Source organism: Peromyscus leucopus, chromosome 4, assembly GCF_004664715.2.
Source record: "Peromyscus leucopus breed LL Stock chromosome 4, UCI_PerLeu_2.1, whole genome shotgun sequence".
Classification (NCBI taxonomy): Eukaryota; Metazoa; Chordata; class Mammalia; order Rodentia; family Cricetidae; genus Peromyscus; species Peromyscus leucopus.
In genome coordinates this window covers 43,095,974-43,114,070 of record NC_051066.1, presented here as the reverse complement: position 1 = coordinate 43,114,070, position 18,097 = coordinate 43,095,974, and the positions used below count along the sequence as shown (strand labels likewise).

Sequence of the window (18,097 nt, the reverse complement as noted above, 5' to 3'; positions counted from 1 at the left end):
AAGGAACAGAAACTCATTTCTACAATGCTAATGCAAGAAGTCTGAAATCACGGCACTAGCAAGTATGGTATCTGGTAAGAGCCCTGCGCCCTACAGCAAACAGTCTCCTAATGGAGAAGTTGTCCCCTACAAGGCAGAAGACCAGAAGAGTGGACTCATGGCCCCTGTTTCATGATGACCTCTGGTGAGGCCTCACCTCCCAGCACTGTTGCTTGGGGAGTTAGGCTTCAATGTCGATTTTGGAAGAGACAAAAAAAATTGAAGCTCCAGAAGATCCATTGTAATTATATACGTACTTTTCAATTAATTCAGCAGAAGGGACTCATTAATATTCCAAATAGGAGTGGCTGAAGATGCTGCTTCGTGTTCCTGTGGGAGGGGCTGGTCTGAGGAAGAGTACAGATGTTAACACATCAGCTCTTTGTGGCAGGGCTTTCTTATTTTCAGTATTAGCTATGTAGGTAGATTCCAAGAGAAAATGTGTACTAAAATCTATTCTAATCGTCTATTATTGTCAATTATTTGGAAGTTTAAATATTTTATTTTGATATAATAGATTTCTGGATAACTATACTTTCCTATAACTATATGGAATTATGTACATATAAATACATATTGCACTTTTATATTAACTGTTGAGACAAATGTTAATAATCTAGAAGAAAAAAATTAAAAGGGAAAAGTATGGTTTGTGAACGTACATTATTTATTTAGTGTGAGTTTGTGCTTGTGCATGCCTAGAACAACTTGCAGGAGTCAGTCTTCTCCTACCATGTGACCATGTGGGTTCTGGACATTGAACTCCCTGCCGTCACCAGGGGAGGTGGCAGATGCCTCACTCTGTGAGTCATCTTGCAGCCTCTCCATGCATTTTCAGTACACTAATTACACTTATAGGTTATTCTCCTCTGGGAGAAACAATGCATCTACTACACAGACACTGTAAAGATGTTTCCAGGCAGCATAGTGACATTTGAGTAAGAGAATAACCATCACTGTTAAACAAGCCAGCTGTCATAGAGGACGTGTTCTTTGTCACAGTGAATGGAAGTTGCACACTTCTGCAGTCCTTCCAAGTCCACCTAAACTTCTGTTAAGTCAGTGACCTCTTCTTTAGTGACTCACTTATGGACATGTGGGTAATTTTTTCTTTTCTCCTATACACTAACCATTGGCAGTAACCATCATGGGTTTGCCCCTTTATGCTGTCTTTCAGTTCTTCCTTAAGAGAATTCCTAGAATTGAAGTGTTGTTGGAACCTTATTTTGCTTATTCTCTACCCTAAAAGTAGCATTTTCAAATACAGGGTAAAATCTGTAAACTCTCTTTAGTTTTATATGCTATTTAAAAATCTCCTAATTCTATAAAGGTAATTTTCTTATTCTGAGTGGCAATATTCTTTATGTTTCTAAATGAACTTTTACTTGTTTGAATTTTGAGGCAGGGCCTTATTCTGTACCACATCCCAGGCTAGCCTGTCCTCAGCATGTAGAAGATAGACTGACCTTACTTAAATGTTGGCCATCTTCCTGCCTCAGCTTCCTAAGGACTTCTGCATATTATTTTAATTTTTATCCTGTTATCAGGTTAAGTAGTATATTAAGAGTCTATTTTAGAGCAAAATTGCTGAGGTAATATGTTAATTTCTATGATATTTTAAGATGTGATTTTGATAAAAACTCAGGAAAAAAAAAAATAGCAGTGGTATTCTGCCATAGCCCAGACTACTCTGGAACTTGCTCTGTAGCCCAGGCTGGCTTGAGAAGGTCTGATGTACAAGGCCATAGTTTCAATGTCAGTTTTCTCACCCCATTAGGTACTGTGCCTTGAAATGCGCCAGAATTACTCGGGAGCCCTGGAGACCGTGAGCCAGATAATTGTGAACTTTCCCAGCTTCCTCCCTGCCTTTGAGAAGAAAATGAAATTACAGCTGGCCTTACAGGATTGGGACCAGACGGTGGAGACAGCACAAAGGTTACGTGGAAGACACTATCACAGCCTCTTTGGATCTGGTTATACATGAGGGGGGAAAATCTGGTTTTGTTCTGACTATTACAAGACTTTCATAATCAGCATAAAATTTAACTTTTCAAGTAATATACAGTGATTTTATTCCAAGCAGCCTAGAGTTGAGGAAAAAAAAAAAAAAAACACTTCAAATAGTGTTGCTTTTAAAGATGGAATTGGGGCTGGAGAGCTGACTCAGTGGTTAATGTGCTGCTGTCAAGTCTGATGAATCTGAAGTCTGGGTGGGTGTTTTGTCCCACTGATAATCGTCATGTGTGGGAGGAATAGACAGGGAGTCCCCAGAGCAAAAGACACTGCCTCAAAATGGAAGGTGAAGAGTGCCCGGGGCCTCCACATGCACTGTGCACATATGCATGCCCGTACAGATGCTAACACATACCTAGCATGGAGCACATACTTATGCACAACCCCTGAATTTGTTTATTCACATCAATCGCTGAGTACCTATTTTAAGACGGACACTCCTTTAGTGAACAAGTCTCTCTGCCATTGGGACGCTAATAGTAAAGTGAGACGAATCATATCCTAAGCAGCATAATTATGTAGTAATTAAATATAGGTGCTAGGGAGGAAAAAACAGTCAAGTATGGCATGCTGGGGGTAGGAGTTGGAGGTGGTGGTGGAGGAAAGCCTCACTGAAGAATGGCATTTGAGCAAAAACCTGGAGAAGGTCATGGAATCAAGCCACGCAGGTACCTGAGAGAAAGCCTTACCCAAGGAAGAGCTCTGTGCAGAGGTCCTGAGGCCATAGCACCTTCCAGCTGTCTGAGGGACAGAGTGGAGTTAAGGCAAAACCAGTGGGAAGGTAATGGGGAGGGAGCGGGTGCCGAGTAATGAAGGATCTTGCGGACCAGAGTTTGATATTTCTTCTGACGTGCAAAGTTGTGAGTGTTTTGAATAAAGAAGTATCATTAGGCACCAAATGAAGCATAAATCTAATCTTATCAATAAAAACCAGAAGTCAGGTATCAGGATAAAAGCTGAAAGATCAGAGAAGCAGGAGAGCAGCCACAGCCGCTTTTTCTTGTTTCTCCAGTCCAAAAGGAGCAAGATCCTGTCTTGGCCCCACTTTATCACTTCCTGTTTCCTGTCTGTACTGACCTCCAGACCTCTATGGTTATCTAGTGGCTAGCTCTGCCCTCTGACTCCAAGCAAGCTTTATTTATCAGAACACAAAATACCACACAGCATTTAATAGAATCATTGCCGATTTGAGAGCTGTGTGGGGAAAGGTGTGAGGGCAAAAGCAGAGGGACCATTTTCCCACCACTACCATGATCTGAAAGAGAAATACCAGTGAGGGAATCAGGACAGTTATCCTTAAGGTGCTTTGAGAAGTAACTGGGATTTAGATATATTTTAGCTAAGAAAGCAAGAGATTGGGGGAAGATGACCCAAGCTGTTTGGTCTGAACATTGTGAGTGAAAGTCAGTTATAGATGGCATGTTTAAAGTGCTCAGAGGGCCTGGCTGATGGGAAGGTGGCTTATACCTGAGACGTAGTCATGCTCACTTTGCAGCTGAACTAAGGTACGAACCTGTTAAGTGTTTTATCAAGCACTACATACAGGTTATTTAGGGGGGAAACCTTTAACCCAAGCTGAGCAGTATCATACCAGACAGCAATTGGTGTAAAATAAGCTACTGCACATCTCAAGGAGTAAAACAGTCTACGTTGGTTTCTTGTTTGGGTATCAGTGATCTGCATCGGCTGATGTCGGGAGGGATTTCATTGCTGGGACTCTGCATCAAGTTCCAGACCTCAGTAACCAGCCATAACAGCACAGATGATACATTTCTCCTGGTGATAGCAAAGACCCAAGAGCAGAGACAAAATCCAGACTGCCCGTGCAGAGTAGGCTGGGCTGGCTCGCTCTCCTGCTGTCATCCCATTGGTCAGTGCAAAGACCCGAGTCTGTAGTCATAGTGCCATAGAGCACACCGACTTCTGCAGGGAGGAACTGTACAGTAGTGTAGCAGAAGACATATTCAGAAGGAGAAAAAGTGAGTCAGAAATTCATTGTTTAATACACGCATGCAAGGGCTTGTAGGTGAGCCCATCTGAACAGTTACTTTATAATTCCTTTTAGTAAACTTTCCTAAGAATTCTTATAGCATAGAACAGTTTTTACTATAATTATGCCTTTAGTTTTTTTCTCATGATTAATAAATGTCTTCATAATATTTTCTAAGGTGTGTTTTATCACAAAGGAATCTATTTTAAATTTATGGATAATGTACACACATATCTAAATATTCCACTCTTTCTGGCATTCTTAGAATCCCTTTAATAAAAACCTGCTTGAGTTAAATTCAACATCTTAAAATTTTTGCTTATTTACTTACTTTTACTTTATGTGTATGAAGGTTTTGCCTGCTTGTATGTGAGTGCTCCATATGCATGTGCTTTCCACGGAGACCAGATAAAAGTGTCAGATCCCCTGGGGCTGCTGGGAACTTAGACCTGAACCCAGGTCTCTGCAAGAGCAGCAAGTGCTCTTAACCACTGACCTGAACTCAACTTTCTATACACTGTTGTGTATAGTTAACTAATATTTTATGTAGCATTACCACAGTATTAGAATCAGGCACAACCTCTATTCATATTTTATAACATCAAAAATTAACTTCCAGATAACTTCTCAGCCTAAAAATAATCATTAAAACTACTTATTTGAGTAGTAGAAGAGTCAAGCCACTAAACATTTAATCCCTAAAAAAAAACCAACTCCAGTTATTTTAATATTAACTGACCTGTTTTCCTGCAGGTTGCTGCTTCAGGACACTCACAATGTGGAGGCTCTGAGAATGCTGGCTCTCTATTACCTATGTAGGGAGGGGGACACAGAGAAGGTAAATTGTAGTGCGTGATTGAAGTCGCCTGTCACGATGATTTCATCACACACCCTGATAAATGCGTGTGTGTGTGTGTGTGTGTGTGTGTGTGTGTGTGTGTGTGTATTCATTGGAAGCTTGAAGTTCTATCTCAAAATATTTGTCTTATAATTTTTAATTAGTTGCCAGAAACACAGCATTACAAAGACTTTACCATCTTGTACCAACTAGTAAAGCACACATGTAGGGAAATTTCTCTCAAAAATGATTTTAGGTTGATAATAGAGTATATGTATTTTTATGTAAAATTCTGGTACATTGCATTGTCTGTGATCCAGATATGAATATACATATACAAAGTAGATTTCATAATATGTTTGCAGCTTAGTTGAGTTTGCATGAGTTAGATGAGTGCAGGATGAAATCATTAAGATAAGGTATGAATGTATTGGTGAAATTATTATGGCCACTCCACGTAGTTAAAAGGAAGATTTAGAAGATTTTTTTTCTGTAAGCCTTTATTGTTATCTTTTAAAGCAGATTCCAGAAAGAGAATCTTTTTTTGTAAGCCTTCATTGTTATCTTTGAAAGCAAATTCCAGAAGGAGATTCTTTTTTTTTAAGCCTTCATTTTTATCTTTTAAAGCCTGTATCAGTCCCAATAATGACTCATCTTTGTTTTTATTATTAAACCAGTGTTTGAACACTGTGTGAAATATTACGATGAATGCCAAAATGGTAAAGGCCAAATATGCCTCAGGAAGGTCGTATAATTCTAGGAGAATGTCATTCATCATACAGGCAAAAAGGTTTTTAAATTCTTGTGAGGTAATGTTGTCAGCCATATTACAAGAATTACTCAAAATTTGTTAGTCAATTTTAAAATATAAAATTATCAAGTACTTTTACTTGAAATAAGACACTGCTTTACCTTTCCTTGGTTCAGGGGGTGTAGTAAGACTTTTTAGCCAGAAGGTGGCGATGGTACAGCTCCAAAGCAGGGCCTGCTGGTGACCTTGGCTGACCGCAGCTGCAGGCAGGAATCCAGATGGTGGGGAGCCAGAGAGGGGCGGGCTCAGCTAGAAAACTGAGACTGGACTAGCTGCTCCCTTTTTCGGGAATGGAACCGTGTAGGCGTTCCCTGGTTATATGGAACTTTGCAGGCGGATTTAGGTACCCACCAGCCGGGGAGGAGGCTGAGGGTGGGAGCCACCCAGGCCTTTGGAATTTGCCCCACATTGGGCGCCAGATATTGGTGAAATTATTATGGCCACTCCACATAGTTAAAAGGAAGATTTATTTAGTGGGTAACTTACAAAAAAGGGAAAGGTAGGTCGTGGGGTCTGGGGAAGATGTATCGAAGTCCAGCGATGTTCTCTGGAGCTCTGCTCGGTCAACCTCCACCGTCTAGGGTCCAGGAACAGAGAGAGCACGCTGGCCCATCCAGATCTCGGGTCTCTCGGAGCCTCCCTTGGCCCCGCCTTGTAGGCATGACAGTTGCCGAAGCCTCAATGGGGGTTGGAATTTCCAGATTAAAGCTGGAATGGCTACCCACTACATGAATGTTTTGATGGTATTGTACACATTCACTAGATGCTAGTAAAGGAGTGCAAAAATCCAGTCTGCAGCAATCATGTTACAAGAGGTCTGTGTGTTTAATGTGGCTGATGTGACTACTTAACAAACACTTTAATAGACACTAGAAGAATCTTAGTGGGTCAAATCTTCTGTCAACTTTTTGTTTATTACTTGGAATCAGGGCTGTAGCTCAGGAGGAGAGATGTTTGCCTAGCATGTGCAAGGCTGGTTCTTGGTACCAAAAGAAACAACACCAGAAATTACTTATCCTAACCACTTTCATGTTTTTCTATTGTAGAAACCATTTCAAATATAAACTAGGCGATCTATGTAGTTCAAAGGTTCATGTAACGTTTTTGTAACTATATTATCATTCAAACAGCCTTTGTGGTATGGCTTCATTATTAGAGAGAGCTCAGTAGAGAGAGCTCAGTTTGTACATTTGTTGAATAACCTGTCTTTACCTATCCAGAGGCTTCTACTCAATGATGGGTATTTGCAAGAAATATTTATGTGTATTTACTGGAGCTTTAAAAAAACTGGAGCTTCAAATAGATTTTAAGTCATCCTACAATATATGAGATTCCATAGGGGATCTGGGGAAGTACTCAGTTTATAGAGTCCTTTCTACACAAACATGAGGATTTGATTTTGGATCTCCAGCACCCATAAAATATCAGCATGCTTGTATTGCTAGCACTGGAGAGAAGAGCACTAGAGGACATCTGCAGCTCATTTAGCATTTGGTCTTGCAGAATTGATAAGCTCCAGATTCAGTGAGAGACCCTGTCTCAAAAGTAAGAGAACAATAGATAGCCAACCTCTGGCCTCTATACACACACATGTTCATAAAAATTCATGCACACACAAACTTTTTCTCATGCATACACCACAACACACACACACACACACACACACACACACACACACACACACACAAGCACACACAAAAGGAGAAATTTGTAAAAAACCCAAGGTCTCTTAAATATCAGTAATAAAGGGCTGGAGAGATGGCTCAGTGGTGACTGATGCTCTTGTATTGTTGTGCTCAGTGGTACTTGCTCTTTCAGAAGACTGGGTTCAGTTCCCAGCATCCCCTGGCCGCTCACAACTATCTGTTACTCCAGTTCCAAGGGATCTAACACCCTCTTCTAGCTTCCACAGGCATTAGGCACTTACATGGTATGTATACATACATGCAGGGACTCACATATACACATAAAATAAAAGTAAACCATTAAAATATATCAGTAAAAAAATCAGTATATAAGAGTATTTATTTATGTATTAGATTCTTTTTTTTCTTAGTTTATTTTAAGATTAATATTGTTTGTTTTGTTTTAGGCTGCTGCCAAGCTGGAAAATTTAGGAAATGCATTGGATATCGTGGAACCACAGAATGCTCAACTTTTTTATAAGATTACAATGGCCTTCAGCAGAACCGTAAGACTGCCTGCATGCCAGACCTCTGTCTTTAAGAGTTTGCAGTCCGTCAGTGATGAAGCAGAGGAACATATGGCTTAGGGTGAAATCAGTATGATCTAAGTGTATTATCCAGACTCAGGAGACTGTAACTACTACTTTCAAGACTTCAGGGGACTCTTGGAGACAGAGAGTGCCTTCCAGACAGAGGAAGCCAAGCAGTGTTTGGGATTGGCGTGCTTTGTGCTGTTGCCCATTTTTAGGTTTCCTAGTGACTTTACCCAACAGGTTTGCATGGACAAAATTATTGGACTATGGGCCTGAGTGCAGGTATCTGAGATGGTCTGCACTTAGCTGTACTGGGGGGAGGTCTTTTGCTCCACCCCTTGGCCTTTCTATAAATACCCTAGGGCAAGGACAGTCATGGTCCAATGGATTAGGATTCAGGCCATCTAGAGGCTATCTTGTATTTTCTATCTGTCTCTTTCCCCTCTATCCTTTTAATTAATATTTCCTCAAGAGCACTCTAGGGAAATGTGGGGGTGGTAGGTAGCCCTCCACACTCTGCTTTTGTTTTCTATTATAAAACCTTTGGGGGACCCAGCACTCGGGAGGCAGAGCCAGGCAGATCTCTGTGAGTTCAAGGCTAGCCTGGGCTACCAAGTGAGTTCCAGGAAAGGCGCAAAGCTACACAGAGAAACCCTGTCTCGAAAAACAAACAAACAAACAAACAAAAAATAATAATAATAAAACCTTTGGGGGAAATCTATTAAAGTGAATTATGAGTTTTTCAGTGGAGGAAAAGGCCAGTGTCTTGGTTTTGTTGTTGTTGTAGTAAAGGCATGTTTCTATTAGGAGCATTCTGTAAAGGCGAGGTGATAGGCATGGAAATAGAGCAGAATTGCAAAGCCACTGAAAGGAATTAGAGCTTTGAACAGTTCAGTGAAGTAGCAAAAATATATGGGAGAAAGTAAACATAAAGAATTACCAAACTAACTTGAAAGGAAAAGTTAAGGATATTAATTGCTAAACTGTAGAAACTATCATATTTTAAAACATGTAGGATGTATGAAACTTAAAGAAAAAAATCTAAAAGTATGAATAAGATATGTTCCTTTTTTATTTGTGTTAATACCATACACATTTCCATTGTTTTTTAGAATGCTTATAGAATTAAGTTTATTGAAACATCCAGAGAAGTATTTTATTCTTGAAAGTTGGTATGTTCAATAGTTATTTAATAGCATTGACATAAAAATATTTCAGTGAAGTTTTTTTTTTCTAAAAAGATGTAAGCCATGCCCTTTTAAAATATTTTCCCTATTGCTAAAGGTTGTCTTCAAGGGGAAAGGTTTTTTGTTTTTTACTTAATTGTGCACATAGATTTAAAAACCTTAATATAAAGACTTTTCTATCTAATTTGTAAAAGAATCATGAAAATCATTGTTTTCATACAGCAAGATCATATAAGAAGGTGATGTTGTCAAACAGTATTTATTAAAATATACACCTTGTGACGGGCCATGCACTCTTGTTGATACAGTATCCAGATGGTAGGAAGGCCTTTTCCTTCTTAGATACTCTTTATTCTCTTTCCTTCATCCTGTGCACTTCAAGCTACAAATGAGTATAGAGAAAAATAGGTCTTCTATTTGAAATACAGCTGGACTTCTTGTCTACATTTGTTTTTTCCTTGTTCTTTTCTTTTCAGTGTGGACGTAATCAACTCATTCTTCAAAAAGTTCAAAGTTTCCTAGAGAAAGCATTTAGTTTAACCCCCCAGCAAGCAGAAATTGCTACAGAGCTCGGCTACCAAATGATTCTCCAGGGCAAAGTTAAGGAGGCCTGGAAGTGGTACAGGACGGCCATGACACTGAATGAGAGCAACATTTCTGCAGTCACTGGTATGCGGTGATGCAGTGATAACTTCCTCCAGGGGAAACCTGCTTTGAGAACCAGCCCACTGAAGCAGATATATATATATATATTCTTTTAATTAAACTGTTTCTGCTATATATGTGAGGAAAAGTCATGTATCTTTAAAAATAACAGTTGACTTCGCAAATGCTATCTTGAAAGAATGATTTTATTTGGTTGCTTCTATCAAGTTATGAATTGTTCAGTGAAAGATTTTACATAGTCCCTGGCTACTGACTTTCTTCCCCACCTCCACCCCTGCTGTGTTCTTATTTTAGTTTTTTCAGTCTAAAACGGGATTGTTGTGAAGGAAGAAAATGTTTTCTTAACCTAGTTTAGTTGGTTGGAATAGACCTTGATTATTTTTTATTTCAGGACTCATCCGATGTCAGTTAATAGAAGGGCAATTGCAAGATGCAGACCAGCAGCTAGAGTTCTTCAGTGAATTCCAGCAGTCAATGGGCAAATCTGCGGTATGACATTTTATCAGATGGCAGACCACAGCTGCTATTATAAACATGAAACTAAATAACGGTTCATCCTTAGCTCTGAATGGTGAATGAGCTCTACCTTTAGTGTGTAATTGCATTTGTTAGTTTACCTCTGTGCAAGTCGTCTTTAAATGTTTTTCTCAATGAGCCTAAAATTCCATTCAGCTAATACTTAGGTTTGAATGATTTCCTATGAAAGGTTTGAGTAATTTCTTATAAATAATACTTTATATGCATTTGAAATTTAAACAGAAATAAACAGCTTTATAGCCAAATGGAATAACCTATGAAATCTACTTATTTTTCAGGAATTAATGTATTTGCATGCAGTTCTTGCTACAAAAAAAAATAGTCGACAGGAAGAAGTTATAAATCTGTTAAATGATGCTGTGAATACTCACTTTTCACACTTAGAAGATTTACCTCTTGGAATACAGTATTTTGAAAAGCTCAATCCTGACTTCTTACTAGAAGTTGTTACTGAATATCTGAATTTTTGTCCAATTCAGGTAAGTAGTTCTGCTCCTTATCTCCTACACTGAGATGCTAGTAAGTTTCTTTTAACGTGTTTGACTATATGTGTACCTGTAATTAGCATTCTTAATTCTTTTTATTGAAATTATTTTAAATCCATCTTTATAGCAATATTACTACCAAATTATGAAAATATTGATTTGTAAAAACTTATTTAAAAATTTTTTTAAATCCTAAAACTCTCAGGTTAAAAGTATTAAAGGTGCCTAATTCTCATGCACGTTACATATTTGGATCTGATTGATAACATCAAGTGCCATCTCACCTTGGGCAAACTCAGAACTGGAGTTCTTTTTAATAAAACCAATTAAACCATTTCCTGTATGAAATCAAACTCTGCTATATGCTAAAAGTGGAAGATTTTCTATTCTTCCTGTTCCTTGGAGTAGCACAGAGAGCATCTATTTATTTAGTCCAAAGAATAATCAGTTCTCCTTCATAAAGGAGATGTTCAGATTTGGATTAGATCCTTCTTGTGTGGGATGCCCCTGTTCTTGTTCCATATGACTGCATGTGAGTCCACTACCTTTTTATATTGTATATACCTACCGTGTTAACAGTTTACAAATTCCACAATCCATTACTCATACCTTTGAGTTCGAGAGTAGGACTCTTCACTTCTTTCTTGACATTCTGTATTCTCAGGTTCACACTCCAGTTATCATATTCCTTTTAGTTCTTGCCATCTATTTTATATGGAGCCTTATTGTCAGCCACCATCTGCTTGATTTAGCTTGGAAATAATGATGGTCTTTTGTAAGCATTAGCATTTTTGAGTAGTAGCACTAGAACCTTGTGTAGCCTACCCAGAAATCCTTTCAAAGTGACATGTATTCATTAGGCAGTGCCCCTTGGTATTGGCACTAAGCACACATAACCTAATTTCCTTGTGCACAGTTCATATTTCAGCACAGGTTTTCCAGATAGGTCTATCCAATACACATTCCTAAAACCAGAGGTATTAGCTTCTCCCTGATTTACAGCCTTACATGGTATATGAACAATGAAAATAAGAAAAATAGCCTTTCCTTGGGGAGCTCTGCAGATTTTTTATCATGTAATTTTCTAGGCCTTTATAATGTCTTAAAACTACCCTCTCGCAGAATCATACTTGACGATTAACTCAGGCTGGTTGAGGTCAGTCTCCCATGGCAGCATCCATCCAAGTTGCTTAGAAAGTTGAATGCTTATTTAATATTCATTCTAGGCTTCTTTCTGCAGAGGTTTTATAGCACATCCAGCACAGTGCATGGAGCTGAGGGAATGTCCTTGCGGAAAAATAACTCTTTCCCCAAAGGATATATTTTAAAGGGTGAAGCATAGACCACAAGAAGACTGGATAGTATAGTAGGGAATGCTTTAAGGATAATAGTACAGGGTAGAGGAATTTATGTGAAAGGGTCAGAGCAGGCCTTACGAAAAGAAGAACTGAAGATGACCCGTGGAGACAGCTTGTTTCAGCAAAGGGAACAGTTGATGAAGACACCCACAGGGACACAAGGGGATGAGCGTGACTGGTCTGTGGGTAGGAGGGGAGAACATCACAGACGAGAACATCACAGGAGAGGCAAGGGCCAGCAGGGCGTCTGTCCTTGGGTACTCCAAAGGATTTCTTTGATAACGATGCTAAGAATTAACCAAACCATAGGTAGATCACAAAATAATACATCCCTTGGTAGCTAGATCTCTAATCCAACTATACCTCCTCTTTTTCTCATAATGCAATTTTTATCTGCATGTTATAACATGGTGGGTTTTCATGGGGACATTCCAGAAAGGCAGCACTGGCCTCAGATTTATTCCTCATTCACGAGCCTCTTTCCCATACAGTTTTCCTTTCATTTTTAACCTAACAAGTATAATCTCAGTGATTGTCTCTAGACTTCTGTTTTTAATACTTGATTGTATAGGGGAACCCTAGTAAAAATGATGGCCCACACCTATAATTCTAGCTCTGAAATAGCAGAGGTGAGAGGATTGAGAGTTTGAGGCCAGCCTGGGCTGCATAGTGAGGTCCAGTCTCAAAATATAACAAACAACATAAAATAGAAGAAAAAAATGAGAGTTGTTCTCAAGATTTCTGAGCAGGTGGCAAGGTGACTTTTTTTTTTTCAAGATAGGGTTTCTTTTTGTAGTGCTGTCTGTTCTGAAACTTGCTCTGTAGACCAGGCTGGCCTCGAACTCACAGAGATCTACCTGCCTCTGCCTCCTAAGTGTTGGGATTAAAGGCATGCACCACCACCCCCTGGTGGCAAGGTGACTATTAGATACTTAGTATCATTTTTCCTTTAACTATTTTTCTGGTGAGAAAAAATTTGTATTAGTGAAATGTATTGTCGCTATAACAAAATACCTAATAAAGGCAACTTAGCAAAAGAAGGACAAAGGTAGGGAAAGAAGGAAGGAGAAAAGAAGGTAGTAGGGAGGGAAGAAAAGAAGGAAGGAAAGGAGGCTGGGGGCGTGGGTTTACTTTGGCTCATGGTTTGTGGGTACAGTCCAACATGATGGAGAAGATATGGCAACAGGAATGGGAAGTGGCTGTTTCCATCCCATCCAGTCAGATGCAGAGAGAGATGAATGCTGCTGCTCAGCTCCTTTTGCCTTTGTATTTAACCCAGGACTCCAGTTCATAGAATGGACTCACTCACATTTAGAGCAGAACAGTCCATATTAACCATCACAACAGTTTTAAAGAATTGACTTCATTTCATTCAAAGAAGTATAACATTCTGAACTTGAAGATACATAAAGACTCCTGGTCCCATAAAAGAAGCAACACAAGGTGGAAGAGTGCCATAGAATGTATGCTGTGGAGATGTGAGGAGGTTAGGTAATAGTCTTACTAAGCATCTTTTTGAGAACATGGTCTGTGCCTCAGCATAGAGCAAGAAATGTGGCACATTATTGTTAGTTATGTGGCCCATATTCAGAGGGATCTTCTGTAAATGAACACAGTTATTGGCCTGAAGGATACAGCAGACTGTACATACATCAGGGGAAGAGGATGGAGAAGACCATCCTTCAGGTCAAGAAAGCAGCACCAGTGAAGCAGTGCAGAGTGTTTAACCGAGAAATACCTCTCAGTTGTCTTTTCTTTTAACATGTTTCTTTGATAAATTTTGAATGATAACTGCTTTCATGTGTTATCAAAATATTAATTACATAGCATTTTCTAATTTCTAACAGTACAAAACCCATTATTTGTATAGTCTATTCATAGATGAACTAGGAAGATAATTTAGTATTTGTCCAATTACACAGCAAAGGTAGTATGAAAAAAATGAGAAATTTTATTAAAAAATACCAGTTTCTTCTAGACACACTCAAATTACTGTATGTTTAATCCTGGCTAAATACTGTTATGAAGTTAGGAAAGTGCTCTGATTTCTTTGTTTAGCCTGCAGGTCCTGGGCAGCCTCTTTCTCCAGTTCTCAGACGTTGTTCTTCAGTCCTAGAGACGATTATCAGAAGTGTCCCAGGTCTTCCGCACGCTGTCTTCTTAATGGCCAAAGTGAAGTATTTGTCAGGTGATCTATACTTTAGCACTTAAAGTAACTGAGGAGTTTGATCGTGGTGTTGGCAATGACAGATGTAAACAGGTCCTGTACTCCACTCCAGGGAGAACAGTCATGTACAGTGTACATATTGTGTCTGTGGATGCATGTGTTTTATCTGTAACTGAAACAAAAATGTAAAACCCACTATCTTAGATAATTTCATCCCCATGGTCATGAAAGTGACCCCAATTTATTATTATTAATCTTTCTTCTTCTTAAACATTTGCAAACCTAATGACAAGTAAGAGAAGCTGACCTAACATTTAAAATGTATTGGGGGAGTAAATAGAAACATGTAGGATGTATATGCTTTAGTGGATCAAGGGCATATTGAAAACTTATTGAACAGAGACTTATGTATGAAGCTTCAGTTTCTTAGAATGGCTGGCAGTCATAGCTGTTAAGAGCTAACCCATGTCTAAGGACCCAGGAGAAAGAGTAGTAGTTCATCATCAGCACTATACACTACACACGGCCTTACTTAACCACTCACCTCTATTATCATTACAGGATACTGGGGGTTGGGAACTACAAGTTGATGTAACCACTCCATTTTGAGTCTGGCATCACTGACACACTTAAATTTATTATGCTTAGCATTCTCATCCCCTTTTGCCTTCATTGTTCTAGGTATTAGGCATTAGAATAATAAAGATCCCAGATTTACTGGTTTCGCTGATGGTTGGTTGGACAACATGTTTACTAAGTTATTGTGCTATCTCTGTCAATAATTTTTCCATTAATTCTCTGTCTCTGAGGGGACAATGGGTACTGTGGGAGGTGCTGTAGTCTGAGTTCTTGTGAACTAGTAAACTGAACTTACCCCTATTGTTTCTATAGATAGCAGGTAAAGGTGAGGTATATTTAAACAAAATAATTTAGGACTTTTCACCCCCTAATTCTTGAAAGGTAGTGTGGCAAGTATGCCCTGTTATATCTACTTAAAGCCAGTTTTTGGGAATGCCCATGTGAGTCTGGATGGACTTCATCCCAAAGAAGTTGTAGCACCTAGAGTCGATGCTGATGATGTCAGGTAGAGCCTCATCTCCATCTTCCAGCTAAGGATCAGCTTTACCATTGGTATTACTTTAATCTTAACCAATGTTTTAAGATTAATTAAGTGGATTTTTAAGACTTCCAGATACAGAGCATATGTTTTCTAAAATATTTGATATTTCAGTTTGTGTTTAAAGGAATTTTAATCTTTATCTCATGCTTTAGAATTTCAGAAGTGTATCCTTGGCCCTTTTCCTATTTTACATACTGCTGTGGGATACAGAAATATGAAGTAGGAATCAAGTAGGAATTCAGCTGACTATGACAAAGCTACACCTAGAAGAAGCCAAGGACTTTCCAGAGGACAAAGCCAAGACTTAAGGCATCTTGGTGATACTGGCTTTTGAATATGAGCCGTTTCCTGCTATGAATTTCTCGTGTGCTGTTATAGCTTTCCCATTTGATTGTAAGAACTTCCAACAGTGTGACTGATCATTCATTGGGCACAGTTTTTCCCTATACAATTAAAGTATTTGGATAACTTCCCCCAACTGTGTTGACAACAGTCACACAGGCAAGATTTTTTTTTTTTCTAGGCCTTTGTCTCCCCTTTTTAGCATTAAAATCAGATATCTCCGTTAGCAAGTATCCAGGGCCAGGGCCATCTCCAGACAAAAGCATTTTGTCTGAGATACCTCTCAATCATCTAAGGACAGACTGCAGATAAGATAAGCATCCAAACCACCTACTAGTCTCCTGAATTAAGGTAAATATCCATAGGGAGACAACTGCCTTGTTAGGAACAAGCCTTGTTTCTTGTACAAATTAAGCTTAAACCCTCTTTTCTCCCATAGCCCAAGTGGTATCTCTAGACTTCCCCTTTAACAATTAACTCAGAACAAAAGGGCTTTTACCTACCAGGTACAGCAAGCTGTGACACGGGCTGCTAGCTACACCCCCCTTCATCCCCCCCCACCCCCGCGCCCTGCCAGAAAACAGCACAGCCAAGATGAGGCTGAGATGGATAGGGCTCCAAAGGGGGAAAAAAGGCAGTTTTATTTTCACTCATGACTTAGTGACTTAGACTCTTAATATTTTAACTAACCACTTCTAAGAATATAGTTTGAGCACATAAATACCATTTCTCGGATCTATTAACCGAATTTAGCCCTCAGTTGATTCTATTTCCCATTAATCATTTCCCTTTTGGGTTGCTAATGATAGCTGAGAATTACTGCTCACCCTTCCTTTTGACCCTGTAAGAATTCAAGCTGTGTGACCTTGCTTTGGCCAGAGCATTGCTGATTGCATGGGTATATAACTAAACCTCAGAGACTTGAGAGAACTAGATGGGGGAACTATGTTGGAAAGAACTAAATGGGGAATAACTAGATGGAAAAGAACTAAGAGCAGAAAAATGTAAAGAGAATCATGCAAGAAAGGAGCTAAGTGTGAGAGCAGAAAAGAAGCAATGTAGAGAGAGAACTGACTCAGAAGCATAAATGAGCTAAAGAGTTTCATGTATGCAGATATATTCAGGAAATCCCTTAGATTAATTAATCTGCTACTGGTAGTGTCTCTTCTGGAACTCTGGGAAAAAACTATAGAGGGTCTGGACCCCAATAGTCTTTGATACCACACAGTCATGTAGCCCAGTTGTAGAATATGTCCTCTTTGTTAGTGTAAATGATACCAAAGAGTTCTAGTTTATAAATGTCTTTGTCCTGTCACTTTCTGTTGCTATGATAAGAGTAAGGCAGTTTATAGAAGAAACCCTTTATGTGGCCTCATGGTTCCAGAAAGTTAAGAATCCATCATGGCGGGGAAGCATGGCAGCAGGTACAGGCATGGGGCTGGAGCAGGAAGCTGAGAGATCAACCTTCAAATGCAGACATGAAGCACGGAAAGTGAACGCCAAGTGGAGTGAGGTTAAAAATCCTCAGTACCCACTCCCCAGTGATTCATTTCCTCCAGCAAAGCCATCATTTCTAGACCTCCCCAAACTGCACCAACTGGCCACCAAGCGTTCAAATGCTCAAGCCTATGAGAGACAATCCTCATTGAAATGACAACAGTCTCAAGCCCTTTTAATGTAATTATAAACAAAACATTTTAGGAGGGAAATGAAGATAGATGCTTAGTCCTGCCAGTAATAATGGACACCGGCTGTCATCCTTTCCATCTCCCCTGATTTGCAGTGACCAACTGTTGTCCTGATACATAGGTCTGTTCTTCAGGTGGCTAGAAGGAAGCTAGCTAGGACAGGTAGCAATGGAGGCGTGGCTTCATGACAGAGCAGTTAAACACTGGAACCATAACTGCTTGTGATCTAGGTCCCATCTTAGAGCTCTACCTCTAAACACTAGAACCATAACTGCTTGTGATCTAGGTCCCATCTTGGGACTCTCCCTCTGAACTCTGACGCCTCACGGGCATTGCTTCCGCCATTAGGTGACATCGAAGCGGCATACAACAACCTGCAACACTGTCTGGAGCATAGCCCCTCCTACGCAGAGGCCCACCTCTTGATGGCACAGGTGTACTTGTCTCAAGAGAAAGTCAAACTATGTTCTCAGTCTCTGGAACTTTGTCTGAGCTATAATTTTAATGTAAGTATTCCAGATTAAAATGGTTAAGACATAGCATGTTCCTTGAACTTTTCATGGATGTATACATGTTCAATTATTTTACATGTGAATCTAAAATACATTGCCAATAAATATTTTAATAGAATTTTGAAA

General features: G+C 39.4%; 1 protein-coding gene across 3 annotated transcripts in view; it reads left to right on the top strand.

Annotated features, from left to right (window-relative positions):
• Window positions 1-18,097, top strand: part of Ttc21b (tetratricopeptide repeat domain 21B) — a 77,559-nt gene that overhangs the window by 15,137 nt on the left and 44,325 nt on the right. For all 3 annotated transcript variants that reach the window (XM_028877201.2, XM_028877924.2, XM_028878614.1), the window contains 8 exons: window positions 1,817-1,974; window positions 4,796-4,880; window positions 7,784-7,882; window positions 9,573-9,765; window positions 10,154-10,251; window positions 10,578-10,778; window positions 14,201-14,330; window positions 17,808-17,965. In XM_028877201.2, the coding sequence (XP_028733034.1) occupies window positions 1,817-1,974; window positions 4,796-4,880; window positions 7,784-7,882; window positions 9,573-9,765; window positions 10,154-10,251; window positions 10,578-10,778; window positions 14,201-14,330; window positions 17,808-17,965 (1,122 nt within the window). The remainder of the gene's footprint in view (window positions 1-1,816; window positions 1,975-4,795; window positions 4,881-7,783; window positions 7,883-9,572; window positions 9,766-10,153; window positions 10,252-10,577; window positions 10,779-14,200; window positions 14,331-17,807; window positions 17,966-18,097) is intronic.